Raw genomic sequence first — 27,902 nt, forward strand, 5'->3', positions numbered from 1 at the left:
AGCCACAGGGGAAGTGGCTCAGATTAGGATTCAGCTCCTGGCACTGGGGTGGTGGATGGACAGGTGGTCCGGAGGGACTTTGGGACCCCAAAAGGGAGACTATAAAGTGACCTAGCTGGAGGACTGAGTCACGAAGAGCAAGTGCTGCAACGTGTGGGAGGAGAGGCTACTACAGCACCCTGGAAAAGGGGCGCCTAGGTATGAGACATGATCCCCAGACCCAGCCAGAAGAGGGCGCCCCCAGCAGTGACTGTGCCCTGTCACACACAGGGATCACGGGGTTTACTATGGGGGTGGATTACAGATTAAACGTTACAAGTCATGGATGGACATAACAGAAGGGGTTTGCCTGGTATGTGGCCAAAAACCTCCCCTTAAAGCCACTGTTATGCAGTATGCTGTGGACTAGCTGGCTGGTGCCCACCAGCCCGTGTGGCTGCCTTTGGGCAGAGTTCTGTATTCCCCGGCTCTGAAATGCTCCGGAACCCTGTGCATGAAAAGCCATTTAAATGCAAAATGTTATTTTTCAATTAACTCAGCTGCAGATCTGATCCCAAGCCCCGGGCTGCCAATGGGCGTCTTTCCATCTGCTTTCAAGCGCTCGGGATCAAGCTCCCACAGAGCAAATCACTGTTCCCTAAGTAAATACCCAGAACAGCTGAAAGCAGTTCAAGTAACGTGTGTCAACTGAACCGGGATCAGAAGGCAGCAGGGTAACATCGAAAGCCTTTCGCTGCCTAGGCAGATCCCTATTCCCCACGTCTATGAAAAAAAGCCTAAAGAAACAGCCAGACGCAACAGGCCCCATTAGCAGCGTGTCTGGACTACCACAAACTGATACCGTCTCCCCACAGCATTTTGTGATGTCTCCATTTGTGAAGCACAACGATTTCTTGGTAGTTTGAAAACGTTTTCAGACACCCCTGTCGGCGCAGGTCTACTCAACGCACCGTCCTCCAGAGTCCGTACGATGATGGAAGAGGACGTCCGACTGGCTCCTAGCTGGGAATAAGCAACCATGTAGAAAACATAGTTGGTATTGGGTTCCAGGTCTTTGACTTGAAGCTCAGTGGTATCATTATTGACAGCAAATTGGTATTCCACGTTGTCGGTTCCTAGAGACAAAGGCACAAACCCACCATCAGCACAAGCAGGAAACAAGACACCCATCTAGTCCAAAATCGGCTCGTCCACAAGGCCTATATCGTTTTCCATCTTTGAAACCATTCCAACTTAACTCTTGTCCTCCCTCTTCCACTTGCCCCAACATCTGCTGCTTTCCTCTGTCACGTTCTGTCCTAACTTAGGCACTGAGCTCTCTCGGCAGGGACATTAAATGCCCAAGTGTGGACATTTTAGCTAAAGTTAGGCACCTAAATCTGTACAAAGATGCCTAACCCAGAACCCTGATTCTCTTGCAAGCTCTTGCTTCCCATGACATCCACAGAGTGGGGTGGTTCTCAGCTAAATTTTCAGAAAGTCTGACTGCTGATTGTAGATTTAGACACCCTCTTTAGGGCCCAGTTTTGACCACTATAGCCACTGCTGTTGTGCCTTGGCACCAAGCATTTTTCTGGTTTTGAGAGGTTCATTGATTGTAACAAACATTGTACATAATAATAGTATACAGAGATGCACATCTCAGAGCTGGAAGGGACCTCAGGAAGTTCACTGAGTCCAGTCCCCTGCCTTCTTGGCAAGACCAAGCACCAAACTCTTTTTTTTTTTTTTGCCCCAGATGGCCCCCTTGAGGATTCAACTCACAACCCTCTGTTTAGCAGGCCAATGCTCAAATCACTGAGCCATCCCGCTCTCTCGCTCTCCCCCCACCCCCCATAAAAGTACACAGATAACAGGGTCGTAACAGAATAAAGACTTAACAGCAAAGTTTGGAAGTTCCTACATCAGTGGGATTGAAGCTCCTGTAAGTCACCTCGGGTAAAATTTTCCCAAGCATCTGAACGAGCACACTAAGAGGTTCATCTTCCAGTTTTTCACAGGCATCCAGAGGACGGACTAGTGGCTTGGAAGGTAGGAAATCAGTCAGTCTGGCTGAGATTTCCAGATTAGAATCCCAGCGTGGTTATTTCTTCCTTGCACGTGTGGGATTCTCCGCGGCCTGTTGCAAACATGCACTCTCCCAGACAGCCTCAAGCTCCAGGTTTCATTGCAGGCCTCCACTTCTGCACGGCCAAGTCTGGTCATGCGACTGACTGCGTCACAGAAGCAGCCGCTTGCATGCCCAGAATGCCCAAGATGCACGTGTGGTGGGTGCAATGAATGGTGTGTGCAGGAGTGGGTGTGCACAGCCAGAGGTGGCCTTAGCTCCACCCCTTAACAGAACAGCGTTAAGGGGTGCGTGAGGGAGGGGCAGGGAGCAGCTCTGCCTCACAAACTGAGCTTCCAAAAAAATCCAGCAGTGAAGGACTCTGAAACCTTTTGGACCCTCTAGAACAGGGACTGGCAATAATTTTGGAAGGGGGGGAGCTGTGGCACTCCAAGAATCTGGTTAGTGACCAAGGGCCACACTCTTCTGTATTCGCGAATGAGATGTGGGGTCTGGGATGGAGGATGGGTGCGGAAGGGAGCTCAAGCTGGCGAACTGGGGTGCAGGTGGAGGTGTGGGGTCTGGGAGGGAGTTTAGGTGAAGGAGGGCTTGTGATCTGGAGCAGGGGCTTGGGTTTGAGGAGAGGATGCAGGCGGTATGGGTACAGGGAAGGATTCTGACCTGGAGGAGGGGATGTAAGGTCTGGGATGGAGTTGCGACTCAGGGGAGGGGTGCAGAGGGTTTGGGTTGTGAACTGGAGCAGGAGGGAGTTGGGATTTTGTGTGATGAACGTGTCCCATGCATGGTTCAAGCAAGTCCTATTGGCTGCTTTCTGGCCAATGGGAGCTGTGGGGATTGTGCTGGAGGTGGGGACGGCATGCAAAGTCCTTCCCCCCCCCGAAGGGCATGCAGCACAGACGCATGTGGTCCCAGCAACCGGCAGCTTTGAGTGACATACAGTAGGCAAGGAGCCTGCCAGAGCGTCCCTCTGGGCTGCAGGACATCAGTGGCCCGAAGTATTGTGGTGGGACAGATCCAAAGGTTTGGCAGACCACTTCCAGCCCGTGGTCTATATTTTGCCCAGCCCCCCACTAGATTCTCGGACCTCGTGGGGAGAAGACAGCAGCGCGAGGGGCAGGCTCTCTGAAGAGACACCGCCAACTGCCAGACACTGCTGTCTGCCCACGCCCAGCCTGCACACACCCTCCCCGACAAGACAAAAACCCACAAACAGCCACAGTTACAAAACCAATACCAAAGCACAAGCCCCAAAGGGGACCTGCAGCGTGCGGCTTCATATTATCGCAGCTGGCGATAACTCAGCCACGCCCAGGAGAGCACATACCCAGGGCCTTCTGGTAGTGCAGGGAAAAGCCGATGATCTGTTCACTGTTGTACTCCGGGCGCTCCCAGGACACCAAGACGGTGGTGCTGGACAGGGAGATGGCGGACACCTTTTTGGGAGCGCTCGGCAAGCCCTCCCGCACAATGACGGAGAGCCTAGCTGTGGCGCACGCCATTCCCAGCCTGTTCTCCGCCACACACTGGTAATAGCCAGCATCCTCCAGGCCGATCTGGTTGATCACCAAGGTGCCGCCACTCTGAATTTTCACTCGGCCATTGGACAGGATGGGCTCCCCGTTCTTCAGCCAGTGGAGGGTGGGGGCTGGCTCCCCTTCTGCTTTGCAGACAAATCTGGCCGTGCTGGCCCGGGTGCGGGAGATGGTTTCAGGAGACTGGGAGATGCTAGGAGGCGCTGAAAGAAGAGCAGAGGAAGGAGCGTATCAAAGGCATGCCCTTTCCTCCTACGCCACGTAACCTCAGAACCAGCTCCAGGTACCCGGTAGAGTAACCTAGGCCAAAAAAGTTGTATGTACTTGTAGCCTAGTTCCCTGGTCCTAGGCTGTTCTCCCCAGCGGCTTCCACAACATCGGAACTTGGGTACATCTTGAGTACCCAGAGGTTCAAGCTGGTCAGGGTCGATCTTCTGGGGTTTGATTTCGCACACCTAATGGGGATGCATGAAATCAAACGATCAGGGGTCAGCACCAGACCCCTGTACTCTTCAATCTCGCAAGGAGTAAGGGAGATCGATGAGAGAATTTCGCCCGCTGAGCTCTCTCATTGAGGACGGCCAGGTGAGTCAACTGCAGATAAGTCAATTCCAGCTATGCAATTGCGTAGCTGGAAGTGCATATCTACAACTGACTTTAAGGTCTAGTGTAGACCTGGCGTAAGTTGAGCATACCAATTTTCACAGGGGAACTTGGCAAAAAGTAAAAAAGCTTCTGTGAGGTTTTTTTTTTTTTAAATGGTACTAACGCCACGGAGAACTATACCACACTCAGAGTGAACAATGAGGACCTGACAGCTTTCTTCTAATTACCTTCCCCTCTTAGGCAGAGCGAGGGAGCTGTGAGCATCACTTCGGGGGGAGCCTCTGGATGTTATTCAAGGGGAAAACCAATTGTCCAGAGGCCTGTTTACTTCCAAAATGTTTATTCTGTCAACTCACCAAGGACACTGAGCTCTGCTGCTGCCGTGACAAACTGCCTGGTCTGGGGTTTGTTGGCCCGACAGACGTACACGCCAGAGTGATGGGGCTGCGCCTGAGGAATGAGGAGGTTTGTCCGGCCTAACACAATCACGTCGGTGGAAACAGGCTTCCCGTCTGTGGAGCACAAACACACACCATGGATGGAACACCAACAGCGGGGAGCCCAGGGACACCCCAGGGGTTCCAGATTTTAACTATTAACCATCACAAAAGCTTCAATTCCTAACTCAGCCTCTGGCTTTATATGCAGCATCGAGAGAGTCACTTGGTGTCTCTCAACCTTAGTTTCCATTTGCAAAACAGGGATAAAAGCACATTTTTTTCTTGCCCATTTTTTGCCTGTCTTGTATATTTAGGCAGGAAACTCTTTGAGATAAGGATAGTCTCTCACTACCTGTCCATACAGCACTGAGCACAACACAGCTCTAATCTGACTGAGGCCTCGACGTACTAATATAACTAATAATAAAATGCCTTTCCTTCCAAACACCGCCACTGACTTCCTGCATGTGCAGCCTTGGTCAAGTCACCCTGTACCGCGATTCTCTTCTCTGGCCATGGAAAGTATAACTTCCCTGCATCTCTGAAGGGCTATCAAGAGTCTTCATTGTTTGTGAGGTGCTTGGATGCTATGGGCAATGAGCGCCCTGGAAATACCTTTAAGTAAATAAATGAAATAGCTGACCCCCGACAATGAGAGGCAGTTTTAAACTGCTATTAAAATATGGGCAGGTCAGCTGGATAACCACAGAGAAGAGAGGGGAACAGGGAAGCCATTTCTGCCTCTCCATCTTTCAATTAATTGAATTCACTTCCTACCTCAAAACCAACCAGGAGAAAGTGCTGCATCCAAGCATTTTTAAAAGCCTCTGATAAAAAAATTAAATGACTCAAACTTCATAAACATGGCGTGGTTGGCCCAACTCAGTGTGATGTCTTTCCAGGATATGGAGAGTGGTTAACGCAAACCTCTGAAAACTAGGGGAATATAAAAATACCCCCACCAACCCCAAAATAACCTTAACTGTTCTGTGCTAAGCCCCAACTCATCGGTAAGGTGCTGGCGCAGAGGTGCCCTGCAATCCTTTTAGGGCAATCTTAACTAGAGGGCAGAGCAGGCGATCCACTACAAGGAAAGTCCAATGCTGCCTCCAGCTGAACAATGGGTGGCACTGCCAGGGTGCAGAGCCGCCTGTGGTGCCCAATTAATGCACACACCAGCTCTCCCCAAGAAGAACCTACACTGTGCTGCCAAGGGGCAGCGGCTGTGAAGAAGAGACAGCCTGTTCTTGTCATTTTCACCCTCGTGTTTCTCCTAGGATGGACCCAGACTCTTTATTATCCTGATCCTAACGGATCCCAAGTTCGGATTTGGGGTTAAGTATCAGAGGGGGCGGCCGTGTTAGGCTGTATCTGCAAAAACGAGGAGAAGTCCTGTAGCACCTTGTAGACCAACAGATATATTGGAGAATAAGCTTTCGCAGGCAAAGACCTACTTTGTCAGATGCTAATGGATTAGCCCCAATCCTGAGTCACCTTAGAGATTAACAGATCTATTGGGGCATAAGCTTTTGTGGGCAAAGACGCACTTCATCTGCCGAAGCGGGTCTTTACCCACGAAAGCTTATGCCCCAATATATCTGTTAATCTCTAAAGTGCCACAGGATTTGGGGTTAGTCCATTAGCACGAAGGAGCTCTGACTTGGGTCCAAATATCTCGTCTGCTCCAGGGCTTCTGAATTCAGACCATCTCTAAGGCCGGCCTCCATGAAGATGAGGACTGCTTTATTACATGCCCATCAGACACCCTGGCGGGGTGGGCTCCAGCGTGCATCTGTCTACAAACCCCCCATGGACACATTTGGTCTGACAAGGAGCCAGAGCACTGAGTTACCTGAAGAGCTTTTCTCTGGCCGGCTCCCGGAAGCTGTACCGAACTCACGGAGGATGCAATGAATTTGCCAAAGCCGCTCATAAAGTTTAATGTACCTGCTCCGGTTACTGACCTGTAACCTATTAGCCAGTTTGATTACACATGAATTGACTGGCTGGGTTTTGAAACCTAACCCTGTCACAAACACCAAAGGGTGAATTTGCCACAGGAGCCTTTTACTTGGGACTGACAGAGATTTGTCAGATCAGCTACGTCAGAAGACTTCTGCTCCGCTCCTTGCTGCGGGTGGGACCCCACACGTGCTGCCCCATTGCTTGGAGAACAGGGGAGAAGCAGGGATGCTACTATTCTCCTGGCATGCAAAATTTCAGCCAAGAGAGTGTGCTGCTGGCAAAAGCAACACAGGGTTTTGGGGCCCGATCATGGGCAGTGATGAGTTATCTCAGCTGCCCCCCAAGGCCCAGGGAGCTGGGTTTGGCCTGGTTATGCTGGAGGCCTTCTTAAGGCCTTAGCAGATGTGAGAGAGAAAAGGGCTCAAGTCCAGCTTCCGTTCCCTGTCCGAACACCCCGAATTGGAACGCCGCTGTGCCAAAGCTCCAGCAGCAGAGCAGACTCCAGGGGCCAGGCAGTTCCACAGAACTGAGAGCAGGGAACAAACAGGGGGTTGGGAGGGGCCCTGATTCAGGGCTGGTCAGGAGTCAAAATGCAATCTTAAGCAACCCTTGGCTCCTCTGTCCATCAGTGGAATCCCACGCGGGCCTCCCTGACCATACCCTGCTTCCTCCTGGCTCCCAACAAGCCTCAGAGGGAGCCGGTGGCATGGAGGCAGCCAAGGGTCCCCTCCTTTGGGGAATCCCCAGCCTGCTCCGTGTCCAGGAACTTCAGGCCTGAGTGAGTTTGTGGGTGAATTTGCTTGCGGGGGGGACATGACTCTAGCCTGCCAGGTGTCGGGTGGTGCTGCACAAGGCCGGGGCACCATTACTGCACTCGTGTATGATTGACTCTCTCAGAACTGTGGTTCAGGTTTTGCAAGTAACTCACCTGTTTCCAGCTCCTACAAGGAAGCCTGTTGTTCTCCTCCTCTCCCTCGCTTCCAACCCTGGGACTGCCGCTAACATCCCTGCCACTTCTGTCCCTCCTCAGCAAGCAGTGGCACGCCAGCTGGGAGCTCTGCCTTTCCCCCTGGCCCTCTGGACACACTGCCCTAGAGCTTTAAGTGCCCGTTGGCTCCACAACCCGCAGCTGGCTGCGTTCCATCAAAGCAATACATGGGCACAGCAAGCTTTCTGCCTCGTGGGTGCACAGACGCCTCCTCCTCTGAGCAGCGCTCGCTGAGCCTGGGCTATTTACCTAGCACAGTCCATGTGGAACGCAGCTATGAGCAGTCTGCACACCCTTCCATTTCCTCCCCTGCTCCCCAGCTGGGACCACAGTTAATGGCCCAGGTACTCAAAACTAGGGGGAGAGGTGGATTCACTGGAGGGTAGACAGAGAATCCAGAGGGACCTGGATAAATTGGAGGACTGGGCCAAAAGAAATCTGATGCGGTTCAATAAGGAGAAGTGTAGAGTCCTGCACCTGGGGAGGAAGAATCCCTAGCATTGTTACAGGATGGGGACCGACTGGCTCAGCAGCAGTACGGTGGAAAGGGACCTAGGGGTTATGGTGGATGAAAGGCTGGATATGAGTAAACAGTGTGCCCTTGTAGCCAAGAAGGCTAATGGCATACTAGGGCGCATTAGGAGGAGCATTTTGAGCAGATCTAAAGAAGTAGTTATTCCTCTTTATTCGGCACTGGTGAGGCCACATCTGGAATAGTGTGTCCAGTTTTGGACCCCCCAGTATAAAAAAGGATGTGGATTTGCTGGAGCAGGTTCAGCGAAGGGCAACAAAAATGATTAAGAGTCTGGAGCACAAGACCTATGAGGATAGGCTGAGGGATTTGAGCTTGTTTAGTTTACAGAAGAGAACACTTAGAGGTGATTTAATAGCAGCCTTCAACTTCCTGAAGGGGAGCTCTAAAGAGGAGGGTGAGAAGCTGTTCTCAGTAGTGTCAGATGGCAGAACAAGGAGTAATGGTCTGAAGTTGAAGATGGAGAGGTGTAGGTTAGATATTAGGAAAAACTACTTCACCAGGCAGGTGGTGAAGCACTGGAATGCATTGCCTAGAGAGGTGGTGGATTCTCCATCCCTTGAGGTTTTTAATTCCCGGCTGGACAAGGTCCTGGCTGGGATGACTTAGTGGGGATTGATCCTGCTTGAAGCAGGGGGCTGGACTAGATGACCTCCTGAGGTCCCTTCCAGCTCTGTGATTCTGTGAATTCAGAAATACAACTGCATGCACATTTGGTGCATACCAGTGACTTGAAAATCTGACCCCGGCTGGCACCGACTGACTGTCCATACCCACCATGGCGGAATCTGAACTGGTAACCTGCAGGGGAAACCCTCACTGTTAACTCATCCACTAAGCCTCTCGGGCTTCTTTTTAGTGCAATTTTGGAAGCAAAATCTATTTTAACAACTGCACGAAGACTGATGAGGCCTAATGAGCTCATCCATGCTAAGTCAAGGACATCCTGACAGAAGAACCGAGGGCACAGAGCAATTGTTTAAAACTCAATGCAGGAAAGAGAATGCGCCGCTCATTTAATAAAAAAAAAAAATACACAAACTCTAACTGTGCTAATTGACTCTGATTACAAATACTCTGGGCACTAACCACTTTTGGTGTAGCAATGAATAAATTATATAGCCTGGGAAAGCTGGACATTGCTAATTATATCTTAAATACACAGGAAGAAATGCAAGCTTCCAGCCCTGCCTAAATGATTAATCCTCCTCAGTTCCCTCCCTGACCCCACAGAGTCATACAAGCTTTTTCTTTTTCTGGGGAGGTAATAGTGGCATGCCCCAAAACACTGCCACTAAAAAAGAGCCACTGAAACTGGCAAGTTACAACAAAAGACTGATTTGATTCAATGGGTATTAAGGAGGGGAAAGAGTGTTATGTCATACCATAGATTTTTGAAAACTATTTCAGTATGTTTTTGAGAAGCGATTCCTAGGCTGAGACGCCACACAGCAAGTTTCAATGTTTAACAGCTCACGTTAAACACGTGACAGGACCTCAGTGACACCAGCTTTACTTCTGATTTAGGCTGATCAGCCCTTGACACATGAAAGTCAGCCTGGCCCATTTAGAGACACTTAACAATCGCTTTACTCTGTCTCAGACCTTCATTTATTTTGAAATGCCCTCTTGATCACAAGAGGGTTTACTTTTGAAAACAAGGCCCCTTAAATGACAAAGGATTGTTAGCATGTTTTATAATCCCACAAGATAGCAAAAGTCAATTTTGCAAAGCAACAGCGGATGTGTTAGAATTCCCGCCAACCTTTCTGAACCCGACAAAAGAAGCGTCATAAACCTGACTCCTATACGGTGACCCTCAGTGCTTGGGCTCAAACAATACTGCCATGACTAATTTAGATGAAAAGGCCTCCAGGAACCAGATTTTCATGTGTTTTACAGATCAAACAGCTATAAAATAAGTTGCATGCTTTGTAACGTTTTAGAGTCAATTAGCAATCCCAGCGCAGAAAGGACACTCCAGATCCTCATATACACTACCCGTATGTACATTAGCAATTTAAAAAGCACCCTCTCGCTCTACCAGCACTTTCTCTTTCAATAGATCTTAAAAATGAAGTGTCCATAGACTCCTCTCAACAGGAGAAGAATAATTCTCTTCATTTACCCTGGCGTATCCAAGAGACATATGGCGTGGGATCGGCTGAAGCCATGCACTCCATCACTGCACTCTCCCCAACTACCACGGTTGTGTTCTCTGGAGCAGCCACGATAGTGACATCCCGCGTCACTGCTGGTTGGGAACCTAATGCACACAGGAGAGAAAAGGAAAGAGAGAAAAGAATCTCTTTAAAGGAACGTGGGCCGTCTTCCATGTATATCAACGCCCAACAATTCTTTACCTCCACTTCAAGAACAACATCACAGAACACAGACTGCTCTTCGTCCTTGTCTACACCCTTCGTCTCCCCTTTTTACAGTTCACTCAACCAGTCTACACCATTTCATCTTTGTTTCGGGTTACTTTCGCTTTCTGATTCTCAGGTAGGAATGCCACATGGCTGGGTTCGGAAGGGACACGCAAGACTTCAGAGGAATGAGTTTCCGTTGCAGGTCAATGTTTCCATTCACGTCCAGGCCTGAACCACAAGCCCAGTGCCAGATGTTGTGGAGCTATGAGACAGTTTAGAACAGGGATGGGCAATAATTTTTTATGTGGACTGGGGGAGGGGGAAGGACACTCCATGGATTTGGTAAGTGGTCAAGGGCTGCACTCTTCCAAGACATTAATAAAGGGGGTGCGGATGATGGGAGCTCAGGGTAGGGGACTGGGGTGCAGGGTCTGGGGTGGAGTCTGGGTGCAGAAGGAGCTCAGGATCGGGGACTGGGATGCAGAAGGCCGTGTGGGGTCTGGGAGGGAGTAAGGGTGAAGGAGAGGATTGTGACCTGGGGGAGGGGATTGGGATGCAGGTCTGGGAGGGGGTACGGGTGCTGGAGAGTATTCTGACCTGGAAGAGGAGTGTAGAAGGAGGTTGTGACCTGGGGCAGGAGCTGGAGCTTCCACACCCTCACCTGCTGCGCAGAGCGGCTGCTTGCTGGGGCAGGGAGGGGGAAAGAGAAAGCCATGTACTACTGTGAACTCTGCAAGCCCAGCAGTAGGAGGGGAGAGGTACTTCACATGCTGCCAGTCCTGCAAATAGGCAGCTCCCATTGGCTGGACACCAGCCAGTGGGAACTGAGAGACTTTGCTGGGGGGCCAGGGGCAGAGCATGAAGCCTCTTCCCCCACCCCGGGCTCCCAGCGCTGGGAGAACACTCTGGGCAGCATGCAGGGTGGGGCAGAGAGCCTGGCAGAGGCTCCCTCTGGGCCGTGGGCTGGATCCGGAAGCAGTAATTTGCCCTCCCCGGTTTAGAACATTCTGCCTCAGTCCTGCACGCAGACTCATGCAAGTGAAAGTGGGCTTCTGCCCCAGCCCCCGGCCCCAGTCACACAGCTCCACCAAAGAGAGCAGAGCCCCTAATGAGCCAAACCAGAACCCCGGATCTGAACCTACCCACGCTTACAGGCATTCCAATGCAAAGCTTGGTCTGGAATCCACATCTTAAAACAACTAAACTTCTCATTGCTTTAAACCGGGTAACCAACCTGCATTGCCATTATTTTTGTCTTCAGAACAAACGTTTAATTTAATTATTTAAAACTGTAAAATCTCAAACTCCCTCTAACGGACAGCCTTTCTTTCACCAGCACAAAAGGGCCAGTTTTTCAAGGGGGTTTTAGCACAGCTGCGAATGCTGTGTGCGAAAAAACAAGGGGCCCAATTCCACAATATCTAAGCTGGCAAAGTTTTGCGCAGAGCTGAGGTCAGGGTAGGCTTTTCCAGGGATTCTCTGCAAGCTACTGAGGAAAACATCAGAAATCCTTTGTGTGCTTTTACATGCATTTTTTTGACCCATTAACAGCTAAGTCACATCTCTACACAGAAAAATGGCTCTGGTATTTTATACGAAAATATGCCCATAGACATTCTGATAATCAGCGATTAGATATTAAAGTTAATCAGTGAGAGATCAGTTCTCTGCACACTACACCTTCATCTTTGTGTACACAGAACAAGTTTGTGTGTGTATGTGTATCTGTATCTATTACACACAACACAGAGAGCGAACAGATGTATACCTGGATACTCCAACGGGTTTATGCATTAAGATAGGAAAACATATCTATATCCAGTGTGTACACGTATTGAACAACTATCTACACCCAGCGTGTATAAATATTGCACAACTTGCAGACACTCAGGAATGGCCTTTTTGTGTTTGACGTGGGCCTTCTGACTCTCTTGGCCCAGATTATAAGGAGAAGGCTAGGGAGAGAGGACGTGTCTTTGCTGAAAATAGAACAGAATTTTTTTGACAGCAGCTTTGACACCACGAATCCTATTCTCTCTGCAGCTAATGAGAGGTTCACTACCTTCTGCAGCAGGGCTGCATAATACAAGTAATTACTGTCTCCCTTAAGGTTGCTCCAGGTGCTCTCATTCCTGACAAAGAACACTGTGTGCTTCCAAGGATGCTGCCACTCTTTCAGCTCCTGCTTGCTGAAGTTAACAGAAAGCCGCATGTCTTTTTTGCTGGGAGGCGCGGCCCTTTGGTGCCCATACGGTGGGAACATTCCAGTGTTGGCTGGCGAATTGCAAAACGCACACATCAGTATCAGTTCTTGGCTCGTAGATACAGCAACGTTCAATCCGTAGATCTCAAAGCACTTCAGAAAGAGGGGTAAGTATTCCCTCTATTCTACCTCCATCAGAGGAGAAAGTAGAAGGAGAAGAGAAATAAGAGAGCTAATATACCACAGAGGAGGAATAAAGGAAGAACTCCTCGTTCTTAATCCTGATACAGCAGCTTCCCACTGGCAATGAAAATACATCCTTCTAGGAGCCAGGCCCATCCACGGCTGATGGGGAAAAGGGGCCAAACACCCACTTTTAAGACAAAGGAGGTGGGGGATTTATCTGGTGAACCCTGGCTGAAATTATCAGAGGGGTCACCGTGTTAGTCTGTATCTTCGAGAACAACAAGAAGTCTTGTGGCACTTTATAGACTAACAGATATTTTGGAGCATAAGCTTTCGTGGGCAAAGACCATCTCATGCTCCAAAATATCTGCTAGTCTATAAGGTGCCACAGGACTTCTTGTTGTTCATGGGTGAAACTGTGACCTCAGTGGGTCAAATAAGTTTCTCTATGGACTCCAGCAGAGTCAGAAACTAACCCCCAAGTCTCTCAACACTGTAAGATAGTGGTTTTGATCCCAAGGTGATACCACTTTGGGAACAAGCCAGCAACAAACCAGCAAACAAAGCCACATGCAGCAGGAGCTCTGAGTCTGCACCCGCTAAAATAGGGGAAACTGAACCTAGGTTTTAAGATAAACTGATCAGGTGGGGGAGAGGAAGGACTTGCACAGAGCAGGGGTCAGCAACCTTTCTGAGCTGGAGTGCCAAAACACGACCTCTTGGCCTCCACATATGGTCCAAGTGACGGTGATACTTTTAAAAGCAGTCCCTAATTATCCTACTTACAACAGCTTCATTAACACACACCTGAAGATGCAGAACTTAACTGTTTAGGTGGTGGTTGGCAGCATTAGCTGGTCTTTTGTTAACCCATTGGCGGCCTGGCTTTGAGCAAGCTCCTGGCTGCTTAGGGGAGGAGCAGTGGGGCTGAACTCCTGCCTCACCTGCCACACTTGGCGCTCATGCGGGGGGGCGTTTCTGGCCCCTGGCATAGAGACACATGCACCCAGTGTGCCCTCAGGTTCTCCTGCAGGCACAACACTGCAGAGTTGCACAACTCTACTAGTAAGAAGAGGGTTCTTGTCCTTCGAGGTACGAAACACAACTTGGGATCAGCGGTGGAACAATGAATTTGCTGGGCTAGGGGTTCTATCTGTTCTGGCAATGCATGTGTTTCTAGGGATTAGCTGTGGGATTGTCTACAGAGTGACTAAGGGGTAAACGTACAATGTTGCTGTAGCTGTGATAGTCCCAGGATACTAGAGAGAAAAGGTGGGTGATGGAATATCTTTTATTGGACCAAGACCCATCAGAGAAAGTGACTACTGCCCAAGAAAGCTTGGTCCGAAAAAAGATCTTACCTCTCCCACTTTGTCTCTCCAGGAAGGGGCAGAAACAACCTGCTGGCTCCTCTGAAGGCAGAACGTTCCCCGGCAAAATTTCAGTCAGTTTGTGAATGTTCCCAGTTCCCTGACAGTGGCACAGACAGTCACCGCTCTGCTGACAGCCTCACGCCAGAACTGGCTTTCTAATTCTTGGAGCAAGCCGTGACCCAGGCCATGAAAAGTGGAGCATCAATTCAGGTGCAGGCAGTGGAGCAAAACACGTAATCTAGGCAGGCAGCATTCAGGTATTCCCACTGGGATTGCTCCAGCGTCCTGGGGGCAGATACCAGTGAGGCTAGGTTGCCTCACACGGCTGAGCTGAGCTTTCTGGGATCTGACTGTATCAAGTGCTTCTAACCCTCCACTCCCTGTGGTCCAGCATTGCCAACCATCAGTAAATTGACAGACTGCCCATAGAAAGGAGCTACTAATGGTCCTATTCTTAAAAATATTTAGACATCAGTAAAAACAATAGAAACAAAGCCAAGCTTTGCAAAGGAGCGGACGAGCTCCTCCCCGGGGCCAAGCCCTGGTCTCCAGGGCAGCTCCAGGGAGTCTCCATTCCCTAGGCAGGGGCAGAGGGGAATTCCCCTGGTTGCGAGGGGTCTCCCTCCGGCCTGTGCTGGCTGGCGGGAGCTGCTCTTCTCTGCCTCCAGCTTTGAACTCTTCTTCAGCATCAGCACAGCTGCTACTTGGGGGGAGGTGCAGCTCACCCCCCTACTGGGCTCCCCAGGAGGAGTGGGGTACAGCAGGTCAGCGGTAGCAGCCTCCCACTGGCTCCCTGCCAGTAAGTCACAGTGGGGCAGCCACTTAAACATAAGAAATAAACTGCCTCCTGCTATGCTGCTTGACTGTCAAAAATAGACCTGGAAAAACTACTAAACCACCGGGTGACAGTGAAGCTGCTGCAACGTGTGATCCTAAACTGGAGAACTCGGAAGACGCTGTTGCAGACAGTTTTTGGACCTCTGTGCTTTATATATTGAGTCTGTTCTGGTATGGCTGTGATCTGAAGAAGTGGGTCTGTTCCGCGAAAGCTCATCACCTAATAAATGATTTTGTTAGTCTTTTAAGTGCTACATGGCTGCTGCCTTGTTTAGGTTAAACTAGCATAGTAACATTGCTGCTGTGATGTGTGAACACAAGCACTGACTATTGTTCACATCTGTCCTTTTGAGCCACCTTTACACCATGTAAGAATGTGCTCGTGAACAAGCCTGGCCAGCCATAATTTTTTTATGCTGTCCACAACAATCATTTTCAGCAGTTGGCTACGCAGCTTTGGGCTAATTAGACTCTCCAGTCAAATTCACCATGGCTGCAAAGAATGTCTTTGCTGTAATCTTGTTAGAGAAGTATCAGGTGCAGGTTTTATTAGTGACCTGTCAGTTTGGAAAAATCTTAAAGTACATACCATATTAGCAGAATAAACATGTATTTGCCGTTTGCAAACCAACATGGCCCTCTGGTTTGTAAGTGGGTGCTTATCTAAGTGCCCACTTAATATCTTCCTTAGTGTTTGTTGACACAAGCTCCAAAGCTATCAAGGAAACCTAGATTCTTATGCACAAGTAAACAAGGGTTCTAGAAATTAAATTAATTATGTTAGTGCAAAGTAGCAGTATTAAATCAACAAGGAAGTTTGGGATTTGGAAATCAATTCAATGACACGTCAGTTTCAAACTCTAGCTTGGAAGATTTTCCTGAAATGCGAGGACTGAGATCTAGAAACACAGGAAGCTTCATCAGTCTCCTGCCATCTAGGCCAGGGCTTCCCAAAGTGTGATCTGCGACCCAGTACTGGTCCTTAGAAAATATACAAATTATCGCTATGTACGATTGCTATTGTGAATAAATAATAAACAGTGAACATTTATTCATTTTTAATTTTTTTAATATGCGTTTATATTTTTGGGACACAAAAAAGGTGCTTAAAAAAAGGGTCCCAACTATATAAAGTTTGGGAAACCCTGACCCAGACCAACAAGACACCGAGTTTACAAAGTGAACCACATGCCAGGAAGCCCACTCCACTCGCCATATTGCAAATTAAATGCAGGTTTTCAGTAGAGATGGGTGCAACCCCCCGAAGTTTTGATCTGGATCTAAATTTTGGTGAAGTCCCGGTTAGTTTGAAGGAAGGCCATTTTCCAGAATTCTACAAAACATGCCTTGAGAGGACTGGGGGAAATCCCTGAGCTGGGACCCCGTACAGAAAAAGACCAGCAGCCAATGTCTGTCCACTAGATGGAAGCAGAGATACAAAGGAACATGCTGTGGGCTTTTACCCTGGGCAACATTTATATGGGACGTTTTTAAGGTTTAACTTCCAAACGCTTCCCAAATACCCACGCAGAGTCACAACAAACTTCAGAAAGAAAGTGGGGATTTCCTCCAGGTCTCAGCATGCGTGATCACTTCACAGAATGGAACTATTACTTGAGAAGGAGTGACGGATGGAAAAAGGCGCAAAAGTGATCCAGTTTCCTGCTTGTAATAAGCTGGGATCTGAACAGGATTTTGCTGCATTCAGGCACATAAGCTATTGATTCAGGCCAAGTCCTTTGCAAACAGACAAAGGTACAATAACATGACACTAATATTCAAGGGATACCTAAAGTAGCAGGCTGGCTTGTCTACTTTGGATGGCGCTATAGGGGGCGTGCGCGCAGAGCAGACAGAATTCCAGGCATGCGGCTCTCAGGAGGAGCCGCATTTGAAGGCTCCAAGAGCCACAGCTTGGCCATCCCCGTATTCACCACAACACAGTGTCCTATTCACCACATGTGGTGAGTGGCAAATGGGCTGGACACTGTGACCTTAGAGGAAGTGTCTAAACTGAGGCCTGCCATGAGGCTCTGCCTGAAAGTGTGGGACCCACCCACACTGAGCGGGAGTTTTGGCATACCACACCTCAGGTCTGTGATGTTATTAAACAGCAATAAGTGCTTAAGGTATGTTAAATAAAGAACAGGAAATAAAAGCACCAAGATGTTAAATGATTTTCCTATCCTATCACTGCCCACAAATGCAATAGCTAGAAGTCTAGACCACAGGAAAAAATATCCCCAAGTTACAAACAAATAAAAATCCACTCTCATTTTTAATAAGCAGCCACTCTCTTGCATGTGTAACAGCTGGTACAAATGTGACTGCTTAATGTCCACGTAAATCAAGGCCTGATTTAAGAGCAAAGTCATGTGCTTAGAAGCTCAAGTGGCAGGATAAAATGGCACCTGCAAAGGAAGCAAAAAAGGGCCCATTTCAGGCTCTTTCGACATGAGGATCAAAGGGCGTAAACAGAGCGCATGTGCGCGCACACACAGGGTGAAAGTCACTGAAGACTTTTAGAGTATTTCTATAAAGGGCGTTACACAACTTAAGCACGATCACCGGCAGTGGTTCTGGCCGATGTCCGTCCAACTGGCTTGAGACACAGTCTGTAAAATAGCTTTCCCTCGCCTGCGTCCTTGAGCTGAAACTCTGGGAAGCAAATGGAGCCTAATCCTAAGGAACGAAGAGGCCACCAGACAGTTCTGCTTCATTTCTCTCAACTTGCTAGCTGAAGCAGTACATTAAAGGATTTAGTTTCTGAGCAGAGATCCGTGTTGGCTGTGTTAGGAAGGCAACATTCTACATTCGCTGTGTTCCCAGAAGCCCAGCCATGGCATTCTTCCAGGAAACGATCTGTGGGTTTTTTTTTTCCCGTCTTCTTATTTTTTTAGAAGCCTTGAAGCCTCCAGGGCACAGAGTTGTATTTAAAGGCAGTCGTAAGGTCTGCTGCTAATCAGTCAGGGTGCGCTTTGCCCGCCATTCAGCCTCCCCTAAAGCTGTCAACAATGGCTTGCTGTTTCCCTGCACACTTTTAGAGCTGTTCTTCATTAAGCCAAAAGGGAGCAGTGCTGGCCAGACAGCACTACGGATGCCCCTGCATTCACCAATAAACTTTAAGTACCGCTCAACCTTTCACCAGCCAAGCTTAGAGGGGCATATTTCTGATTGGCCAACAGGCTCCACTCTGCAGAATGACCATGAAAAGAGAGACTTGTGGGTCTTACCTCTCTCTACCAGAGGGCCAACTCACCGGCCAACAGTTATGGGCTCCCAGGATGTTTGTCAAATCCTACTGGAGAGCCTTCTAAACTGGGAGGAACCAGCAGGCGTAAGGGGTAAAAGCAAGGGATGGGGGATGTGTGGGGAATTAGGAGCATGCACACAAGCCTGCAGGGCTGAAGGGGATCGGGTAAGGGGTCACACAGGGAATGTGGTTATGGTGGGGGGAGGCCAAGGTCTAGAGTGAGAAGGGTTTGAGGATGAGAAGGGAACTGCTCAGATGGGCTGGGATACCGTCTTCAGAGAGTGTAAGGCCAGACAATCTGGTCTAACCTCTTGCAGCTCACAGACCAACCACCGCACCCAACACCCACACGCTAACCCAGCTACTGAAATCAGACCCAAGTACCGCAGCCCACAGGAGACAAGACTGTTGTGAAGTGCACGCACAGGACAGGAAACGAGCACGCTGTGCAGCGCCGCAGAAGCACACCCATCGGTTTAGGTAAGGAGAAGCGCCTGCCCTCCTGCCAGCTTCTTACCTACCCATTTCTCTTCTTGGCGCAGGACACGGGGCAAACAGGCTGCACTGATGGTAAGCTGCAAAGGGTCAGGCAAGCTTTCCCGTCAGGGACCTGCACAGTGGCAGCAAAACAGGATCCCGATCCCAATCCCCAATCGCCACGCACTGCTGTTCTCTCATCCTAAACCAGCTATCCTGCTGGCTTACGCCAGCGGTGCCTGAGCTACAGACCGACAAGCCCTCAAAGTGCTCCTTCACGTGAGACATCTTGGCGAGCCTAATTCGATGGAGTTTACTGCAAAAGCAGGGTGGGGGTAGTGGGTGGTCTAAAAGAGGATTGTTCTGTATGTTGCCCACGGGACGGGGCCACAATACTACGGAGTCCAGAGCAATATCCTTAGCCTGTCATTTACGTGAAAGGAATTCCAGTCTGATTCAGGCCTGCTGATGGGGTGAGGGAGGAGCCCAAGTCCTAGGGGCCCACAGCTCTGGTCGTCGCCACCACCACTACATCAGCAGCAATGGTGGCCTGAGCCCCTTTGAACTGCTCCGGCAACGCTGCTCCCCGTGGCTGGGAGGAGCAGACAGAGGGGCCAGCACCTTGATCTGGGTGGCGCTAAGGGCTGGCTGCCCTAGGCTCTGCCCCTTCTGCCCTACGCCCCGCCCAATCTGGGGTACAGAGCCCCCCTCACCTTGGGGCCTGTGGCGGCTGTTGATCCCACTGGTCTTATTACAGAGCTATCTGAACGGCACAGCTATTCTCCTGAACGCCGGCCCTTGGAATCATCCTCTTATATTAGGTTTGTCCCCCTCCCCAAGCTGCTGTTACCAGACAAAGAACGGTGCGTACAAAAGTCACTAGACTTTAAGCCAGCCACTCGTCACCATCAGAGCACCACTAAGTGCACGAGCCTTTCCAATGTGCAGCCAAAAAAAAAAGCGTACACAGCAGCTACCAGAGCTACTGCCAGCACGCTGCTGGGCTCGCCTGGAAGGAGGGAAATACAGATGGTGCTATTTTGTGCTCTTGTTTGAAGGACTATAGCCAGCGGCAATGACAGCTACTGCAGGCAAGGTGGGAGCGGGGCCTGGCTCCCCACCTGGGCCAAGGTCAGTCAGCGTCAGCCCCCACGTTCCCTCAGAGCTGCACGCAAAGCTGTGGCAACGCGTTCCACAGCATTTCAAAGAGGCTGAGCGCTCAGGCCATCACTACTGCTGCTTCAGCAGCGGCAAAGGCTGGGGCTCTGGGCTCCTTTGAAACGCCAGGCCTAGGGGCGACTGCCCCCTTTGACCCTTCCCCCCCACATTCCCTTGTCGGCAGGCCAGACTGTGGCGATTGAAACGCGACGCAGCAAGCCAGACGGTACTGGCTACAGAGAGACAAGCAGTGAAGAAGACCTCTGCGTCAGCTCAAAAACTGGGCTCTCGCACCAATCTAAGGTGGTCCAATAAAAGACATTCCCTGAGTCTCCGTGTCTCTCTCGTGTCCTGGGACCGACCCAGTCCAACAACACTGCACACAGAAGTGGCTGTAGCCATACACCCAGCCTGATGCTGTTCACTATGACACCAGTTTTATGGTTGCCCATGTGAGACCATCATCAGGGTCGCCTTATAGACATACCAGAGGCTGGGTTATAAATTCTTCCAAATTACCTCAATCCACAGTGCAAACCCTTACGCTGCTGGTCCTGTTCCTTACGCTGCTCTGTCAACTCACCTGCCCTGGATCTTCTCTGAGATCCACCCTCTGCAACGCACTTCAGTCCTGCCCATCCGTCTTGCTCACACAGCTGCTTCAGACATCACTGGAAGAAGTTTCTGGATTCCTGACAAAGTCAGGATCTAACCCTTTGAGAAGGAAAAATGATTCAAGGACAGGAGGAGGAGTCCTGAGTTCTGGCTTCTCCAACCCTCTCTGCCACCGACTCACTGTCTAGCCCCAGGCGTGTCATCTGACTTGCGCATGACTTAGAACTCTTGTCTATCTCACAGAGGCTAAACTAACAGGCGGGAACATAGCAATGGACAGATTAAGATATAAATAAATAGTCCTGAAGGAACCATGCTCTACAGCACGGGTGAGCAAAGTGGGAGGGATGGGCCCCCTCGGAGGGGACATGAAGTTTCATAAGAGGGATGGCAGCACGATTGGTTGCTGGGTCTCAGGCTCATCCATCTCATTCAAAATATTGAAATATGATATGCTCCTGTTTTTATGTCTGTGTATTCACATTTATACACCAGCTAATCAAGTTTTTACATTCTACAGGCCTTGTTTTCTTACACAAGCTGAAAGGGGGTTCCTCCATAACCAACATTTCCATCGGTTTGGATTACATTAAGACAGCTTGGCGGAAGGGGAGGGGGCACTAATCGCAGGGGCGAAAAGTGGCCCCCCCCCTGTAAAAAGTTGGCTCACCCCTGCTCTACAGAATATGAGTGTCGTGCTCTCTCGCCAGGACCTAATGAGCAAGCATCCACACCTCCTTAACCACCCCCCAACAGTGAGCAACGTCAGTCACAGCAGAAAGATCCCCCAAGACTAGAGAGAAGCCCTGGGCACGCTGCAGAATTCTGCAATCACCTGCTTGGTGGCTGCACTCCAGTTCCCAGAGCTGTCAGGGTGGCACCTTTCACCAGGACAAATCCCCAAAGGAAGTATGCCCAGGGGCACCCTCTCCGCAGCAGGGGCGTGTGGCCGAAATCCCGACATGATTGGAGGTGAGGGAACAGAACCAGGCATGCCAATGCTTGGAAGAGGATTCACATGCCCAGCATGGCTCATCAGTTCCCTCAAAACACCCTCACCCGATCTCCCCGGCATTTCCAAGAATGGGTTTTCCACCACTGGCAATCCAGTTTCCATGGTGCCCCCTAAGGAGATCCTTCCAAGAACAGTGTAAGAGAGTAGCCTGGGATGTTGTGCCTGCACCTTGTGGAGGAGATTGCTCAACAAAATACCCCTACCTCCCCACAGGTCAGCAGCCTGCTCCCTACTCAGTGCACTGAGATCACCCCAGGGATTCAAGGTTGAGTTTCCCAGTTGGGCACCCTTATGGGCTGAAAGCTATCTGCAGTTCAGACTACTGTGCATCTAGCAGGAGCATTAGGGAAATATATTTATAGCACTAGGTTAGCAGCAAAACGCTGCACATGCTGCTTCCTGATAAAGGTCATTAACTGATCCAGCTCTGCCAGGTGACAAATGCAGCTTCACACTTCTGGTGTCAGGTAAACAATGCTAATTTGCAAGGGGCCGAGGCAGAGCAGGAGTGAGAGATAAGTAAAACCTCTTCCGTCTCCCCACATATCACAGACAAACTTGTGCCTGCAGCCACAGTCACCTGGTCATACATCAGAGGGGTAGCCGTGTTAGTCCGGATCTGTAACAGTAACGAAGGGTCCTGTGGCACCTTACAGACTAACAGAAAAGTTTTGAGCATGAGCTTTCGTGAGCACAGACTCACTTCATCAGATGCTGGTCTTGGATTTCCAAGAGCAGCATCTGATGAAGTGAGTCTGTGCTCACGAAAGCTCATGCTCAAAACTTTTCTGCTGGTCAGACAGAGCATTTTCTTGAAGAACGGCAGAGTTGCATCTGAGGAGTCACAGACGCAACTGACGGGAAGACCAAAGTAACACTGACGGTGAAGGGGGGTGAAACCATTTTTAACAGCTGCTTGGAAATAAAATAAACCAGGGAGATGTAACTCATTAGGAAGGATCTGCTCTCCCTCGCATGGAAAGCCCAGAACCAAGTCTGACCCTCAGAAGAAAAGAAACTTTAGCAATATCTACTCAGATACCTGAGACTATCTACTCAGGAATGAGGAGTGCCCATTCTGGGTGATGAGTTCAGATACAGGCTGCTACCAAAGGAAGACCTCTGAATGGTCCTGTGGTGACAACAGACTGGGAGTCAATGCCTAAGGTGACCATCTGTCCCATACTGGGTGGAATGGTCCCATATGGCCCAACTTATTTTTTAAAAGGGACCAAATGTCCCATATTTAGGCCTTGAGGGGCTGGGGGTGGGTGCGCCTGCAGTTGCCACTTCCCTGAGCTCTGGGGCCAGGAGCACCCACGGCTGCTGTTTCCCAGGGCTCCAGGGCCTGGCGTGCCGGAGGCTGCCACCTCCCCAGGGCTTGGTGCAGCCGGGAGGAGCCACCCCTCCCCCCCAGTATCTCCCCATCCCGTATTTGAGATAGGGAGATACGGTCGCCCTATCAATGCCTGAAATTTTCATGGGTGAAACATTCTTCTGCAAGTAGAAAAGAAATGGATACATGGAAACACAGCCACACTAGAGAGGAAGGTTATCAGTGCCACTGGGGAAATGCAGTGAGACAGGAATAGACTGCGCAGCTTACAAAATAAGTTACGATAAGTGCAGGGATGATTGGACAAATCCAATGAGAGACGGGCACAGCATAAAACAAGGCAGGAGTGTGTCCTTTGGAACCACTGTTCTCAGCTAGCCATGTGGGATGGGATTGGAGTGCAGAACCAAAGCTGCCAGCTGTTTCTCTAAGATATTAACCAGAAAACCCCCATGGGTCCTGTTCAAAGGAGGAAAACTGATTTGTGTGCGGCCTGTAAACACGGGAATCTTTTCCCAGTGCCACAGGAAAGACTCCGTGGAGTTGTTGCACTTTGGAGGCATGCAAATGCCACGTCCTCCTCTGCAAGGCTGTCCATACTCCTCTCATCTCTGAAGGCCCAGCCTTGGGGGCTGAGCCCTCCCACAAAGGAAGGCTGCTGGTGGCTCTCTCCAGAATCCATCCATCTCACTCCTGAGCTGCCTTGAGAGGGACGGGGGTTACTACAGCAACCCAAACAACAACTGCAACAAACAGAGGCTGTAAGTCAGAAACTGGATGGGAAAGTATTTTTATCCACTAGGCAGAGATTTCTCTGGTCTCAATGCAGTTGAAGCCACATGAACTAAAGGCTGCAAGATCACTAACCTTGCTGGGAAAACACCACAGCTTAGCAGCCGTAATCCACTGTGTTTCTTTGATTCTGCAGCCTCACTCTCCCTCCAGGAGGTATCTCAGCTGGCCTTCAGCTCTGCCCCGCCGATCATGTTTCATACAAATATTTAACTGAAAACACATTTCATGGGACATGGCCGCAACAAGCTGTTACAACCTTCAGTTTAAATGACGTTCTGCCGACGTCCGTCTCTCAGCATCATCCCTAGTAACCAGGCGTTAAATCCCAGTTCACCAGGAATGTGTCTGTCTGCTGAACGACTTCACGCTCAACCCGATTAGTCATCCCAGTGAATCCTCCTTCCATTCCTGTGTCTGCTCAGTCGAGACAGAAGACACTTCTACATGAGTTGCCACCCCCTATAAAAGCCAATCTCCTGCTACATTAGCCATTAGAAGGAAGACCATTGTGCCTTCTGCAGTCTTTGCAAGTTGGCTTAATTTGAAGGCTACATACAAATGCTCCAGGGATGGAAATTCAAACAATTTCATGCACCAAATGTCTGCAGCTATGCCTGCCCATCAGGAAACTACACATGCAAATGGCCAATTAGAAGCAATGCAACATTAGAGGATTGTGCTTGAAATGACAACAATCATACTCACAAATTTGCCCTGTAACTGTACGTTCATATTCGCACAGGCTGCCCTTATTATTAAGATTCCAAACACCTCAATAGTTGTAGTCTTTCATAATTATATATCACTTTCCTAGTGCTGACCTCTAAGGACTTATACAAGGTGGAGAAGTACAGTAAACTGTTTCATATCCAGCATTCTATCATCTGGAACTCTCATATAACTGGCATTTTAACCATAAGTAAATTGTACTTAAATTTTCCATAAGTACATTATAGTGAAAGTAAATGCAAATAACTACAGCAAATACAGCATACATTTACAGAGTACAATACTACTGTTGTTGGGAAATAAAGTACTCTGCTTACATTTTTGTTTCTTAATATCTAACCTTGCTTTTCTTTACTGTTATGCATTGCTAGGTATACCTCTCTATTATCCAGAATATTCGATTATCCATCAACTTCCTGGTCCCAGCGCTGCTGGATGTGAAAAGAGTTTACTGTATTGAGAGCTTCATTTTACTGGTGCTGAATTTGACACAGAGGAATAGCAAGTGACTCTGTAATGAGACACAGATTTACTGGCTGAACTGGGACCGCGACCCAGATTTCCTGCTGCCCAGACTTGTGCTCTACCCACCAGATGATCCTGAAGATGAACACTAGCCTAATTAGAAACAACTGTAGCACTATGAAGGAAGAGAAGTGGAGGTTGGCCAAAAAACTCCATATAGATCGCCCTTCTTTCCTTATGTATTTCCCACATCCCAGTCCAAACCCTATTCAGAATTTCATTTACTGTTATCTCTACCTTTCTCAAAGCCAGGCTCCTTCGAGGCTATAGCAACAAAACCATCCACAAAATCGGGAGCAGAATTTCTCGTGGCAGCTGAACAACATGTAACTCGAAAGAAGAGGATGGATTTAAGGATAGGAGAATTTGAACTGAATATCAAGGAAGTGGGACGGTATCAGACTGAAGAACGGGCTGGCAAGGGGAGTGGTGAAAACTCCGCTGCTCGGGGCATTTAAAACGAAGACTGGACGAAGTACTTGAAAACAAACAGTATGCTATCCTGGTAGATGTTTGACCTGCTCTGACTGTTGGTAGCACAGCCAAACCTCCCTTCATGATCAGGCTCTTGCTGCACTGGGTGTGGTACCAATACATAAGAGTGACAGGACCAAACTCAAGCACATACAATTTAGATAAGACAGTACACCTGAGGCGAGAAGGGGAAATGGACACAGGGAGGTGAAGGGATTTGCCTATGTTCACCCAGTAGGTCAGTGGCAGAACCCATGTCTGCTGGCTCCTAGCCCAAGATACTAACCCCTGGACATACTGTCAGATCACCCCTAACTCCCACCTCCCCCCGCCAGTGTAGCTGTCCTCGCAGAGCTCAGATCTTGTTCAGGTCTGTGGAACTTTGGGATTCAACTCTACACTCTGCAAAGAGCAAAAGAGACAACAAATGTAACAAGAAAGGCAGCACTGAGAGCTCCCAAAAGCCATGACTGTTGCATGCACACAGCATGTAAGGCCTGGCTACAAATATATGCTGCTGCTTCAGCTGGGTCCTTGCAGCTTCTAAAACACAGCAGATAGTGAATGCCACTAAGACGCTCACCAATTAGTTAAAGGGCTACTACTCTATTCCTCCATCCTGCAGCGAGCAGGCATTCTGCACCGTCTCTTTGGTGGGCCCCACTCAGCTTCACTTCCACTCCTGTCCTCACTCCTTCTTAACTCGGCTATGAAGCAAGCCAACAAGGCCCTCATGCTCTAATCAGGAGCACCTCAGTGCAGTTCACGACCTCTATGATGGGAACATGGGAGGCTGGGCATGGGTGACATGGGAGGGATCACTTGATGGTTAACTGTTCTATTCATTCCCTCTGGGGCACCTGGCATTGGCTACTCGCACAAGACAGGGCACTGGGCTTTACGGACCTTTGGTCTGACCTGATAGGTATGTTCCTAAGTTCTTACAACTCAGCTCTCACATGCTGGCTTTGGAGCAAATCTCTGTGCCCTGCTGGAGGATGCAAAAACAGTTACAAAAACTCAAATGCAGCCTCATAAAGCTCTCCTGAAGGAAGCTGAAGGAGGAGGAACGTACACATGGTTTGTAGCTGCTTCTCAATGCCATTTTCAGGCTCCTTTCCTACCTGTACCGACGAAGGGATCGGGGACAGAGCCACCGACCCACGTGTGCTGGAGAAGCGACAAGAGTAAAATCAAATGTATCCTCCTGTTTCTGTTTCTGCCCCGTAAGGCCACAGCTCGGTTTCAGGGCTGCATGACTGGATCCTGCCCTACCTCCGACCAGCCTCATGCCGGTTCAAACTGCTGTTCCCCAAGGAATGTCTGGAAATTTACACCGTGACGTCTGTGCAGCCTAAACATCTGCAGCACACACAGCACCGCTTGTCACAGATGCTCTCTATCCCACCATTCATCTGATCCCAGCACACACCCAGTGGCAGAGACAGAGGGGCTTTCCCAGGGTTGTGATGCCTTCAGTTGAGGGAAATGACATCTGCTTGGGTTTTTTAGCTCATGCAGAACTGTGATAATCACCTTCAGCTGAGCAAAAACACTGACTGAACATGGAAAATGCAACACTACCCTGGGTACAGCATCTGGATCAGAAAAACAGGAAGATTGTCCAGAGAGGGCGGCCGGCCGAGGGTACAGACACTTTCTCTCACTAGTCGTTGCTCATTCAAACACAGCTCCATATGGAAGCAACCGGCGGTCACAAGCAAGAGATTCCCAGGCCCACGTAGCTTGCAATTTAGGGCCAGTGAAACCATTCCCACCCAGGCTGGTGATAGACTTTGCCAGGCCCAGGGCAAGTGCAGGGTATGGGGCCCTTGGCTCTGCCTCTCCCTCAGGCAAAAAGGGGTGGGGCTGGGAGTTATCCTCTCCCGCACACACAGCCCTCTGCACAGCCTGGATCTTGCTGAGCGGCGCTCCGGAGCCGATTTAAAGGGGCCAGAGTTCCAGCCACTGCTGCAGCTGCAATAGCAGTTGGGATCCCTACGCCCTTTTAAATCACTGGGGCTGGGGCAATTGCCCTCTCCCCTCCCCATTGGCGGCCCTTTTTCCACCACCCTCAGTGCCCTCCTCAGGTCACAAGTCACCACACGACTGGTGGCTTTACAGGCACCCAGCAGAGCCAAGGGCAGAAGAGAGGCTGGACGCTCCCCTTGCTCGAGTCCGTTATTCACTACGCACCGACAGGGGCGTGATGGGCCGTGTTGCTGATGCTGTCCCCTAGTGGGCGGATGCACAGGAGTGTGGCATGGCGTTAAGGCCAGGAGGGACCACAGCCACCTCACCTGACCGCCTGTGCACATCACGACTGCTAGCTGCCGTCCCACACCGCACTCCGGGACCAGAACGAACCCGAACTCTTTCACCTCTCGGAGGAGTGGTCTGTGACAGCTGTGACCCACCGGAAA

The 27,902-nt window shown here is 49.8% G+C and overlaps 1 protein-coding gene across 4 annotated transcripts in view; it reads right to left on the reverse strand.

Annotated features, from left to right (window-relative positions):
• IGDCC4 (immunoglobulin superfamily DCC subclass member 4) overlaps positions 1 to 27,902 on the reverse strand; it is a 198,021-nt gene that overhangs the window by 52,010 nt on the left and 118,109 nt on the right. For 3 of the 4 annotated variants that reach the window (XM_075006686.1, XM_075006689.1, XM_075006687.1), the window contains 4 exons: positions 10,260 to 10,397; positions 4,563 to 4,718; positions 3,393 to 3,803; positions 951 to 1,115 (listed from right to left, as the gene is read on the reverse strand). In XM_075006686.1, coding sequence (XP_074862787.1) covers positions 951 to 1,115; positions 3,393 to 3,803; positions 4,563 to 4,718; positions 10,260 to 10,397 — 870 coding nt within the window. The remainder of the gene's footprint in view (positions 1 to 950; positions 1,116 to 3,392; positions 3,804 to 4,562; positions 4,719 to 10,259; positions 10,398 to 27,902) is intronic. The other variant, XM_075006688.1, reaches the window with a different exon arrangement.

The sequence above is a fragment of the Carettochelys insculpta genome, chromosome 12 (assembly GCF_033958435.1).
Source record: "Carettochelys insculpta isolate YL-2023 chromosome 12, ASM3395843v1, whole genome shotgun sequence".
Taxonomy (NCBI): domain Eukaryota; kingdom Metazoa; phylum Chordata; order Testudines; family Carettochelyidae; genus Carettochelys; species Carettochelys insculpta.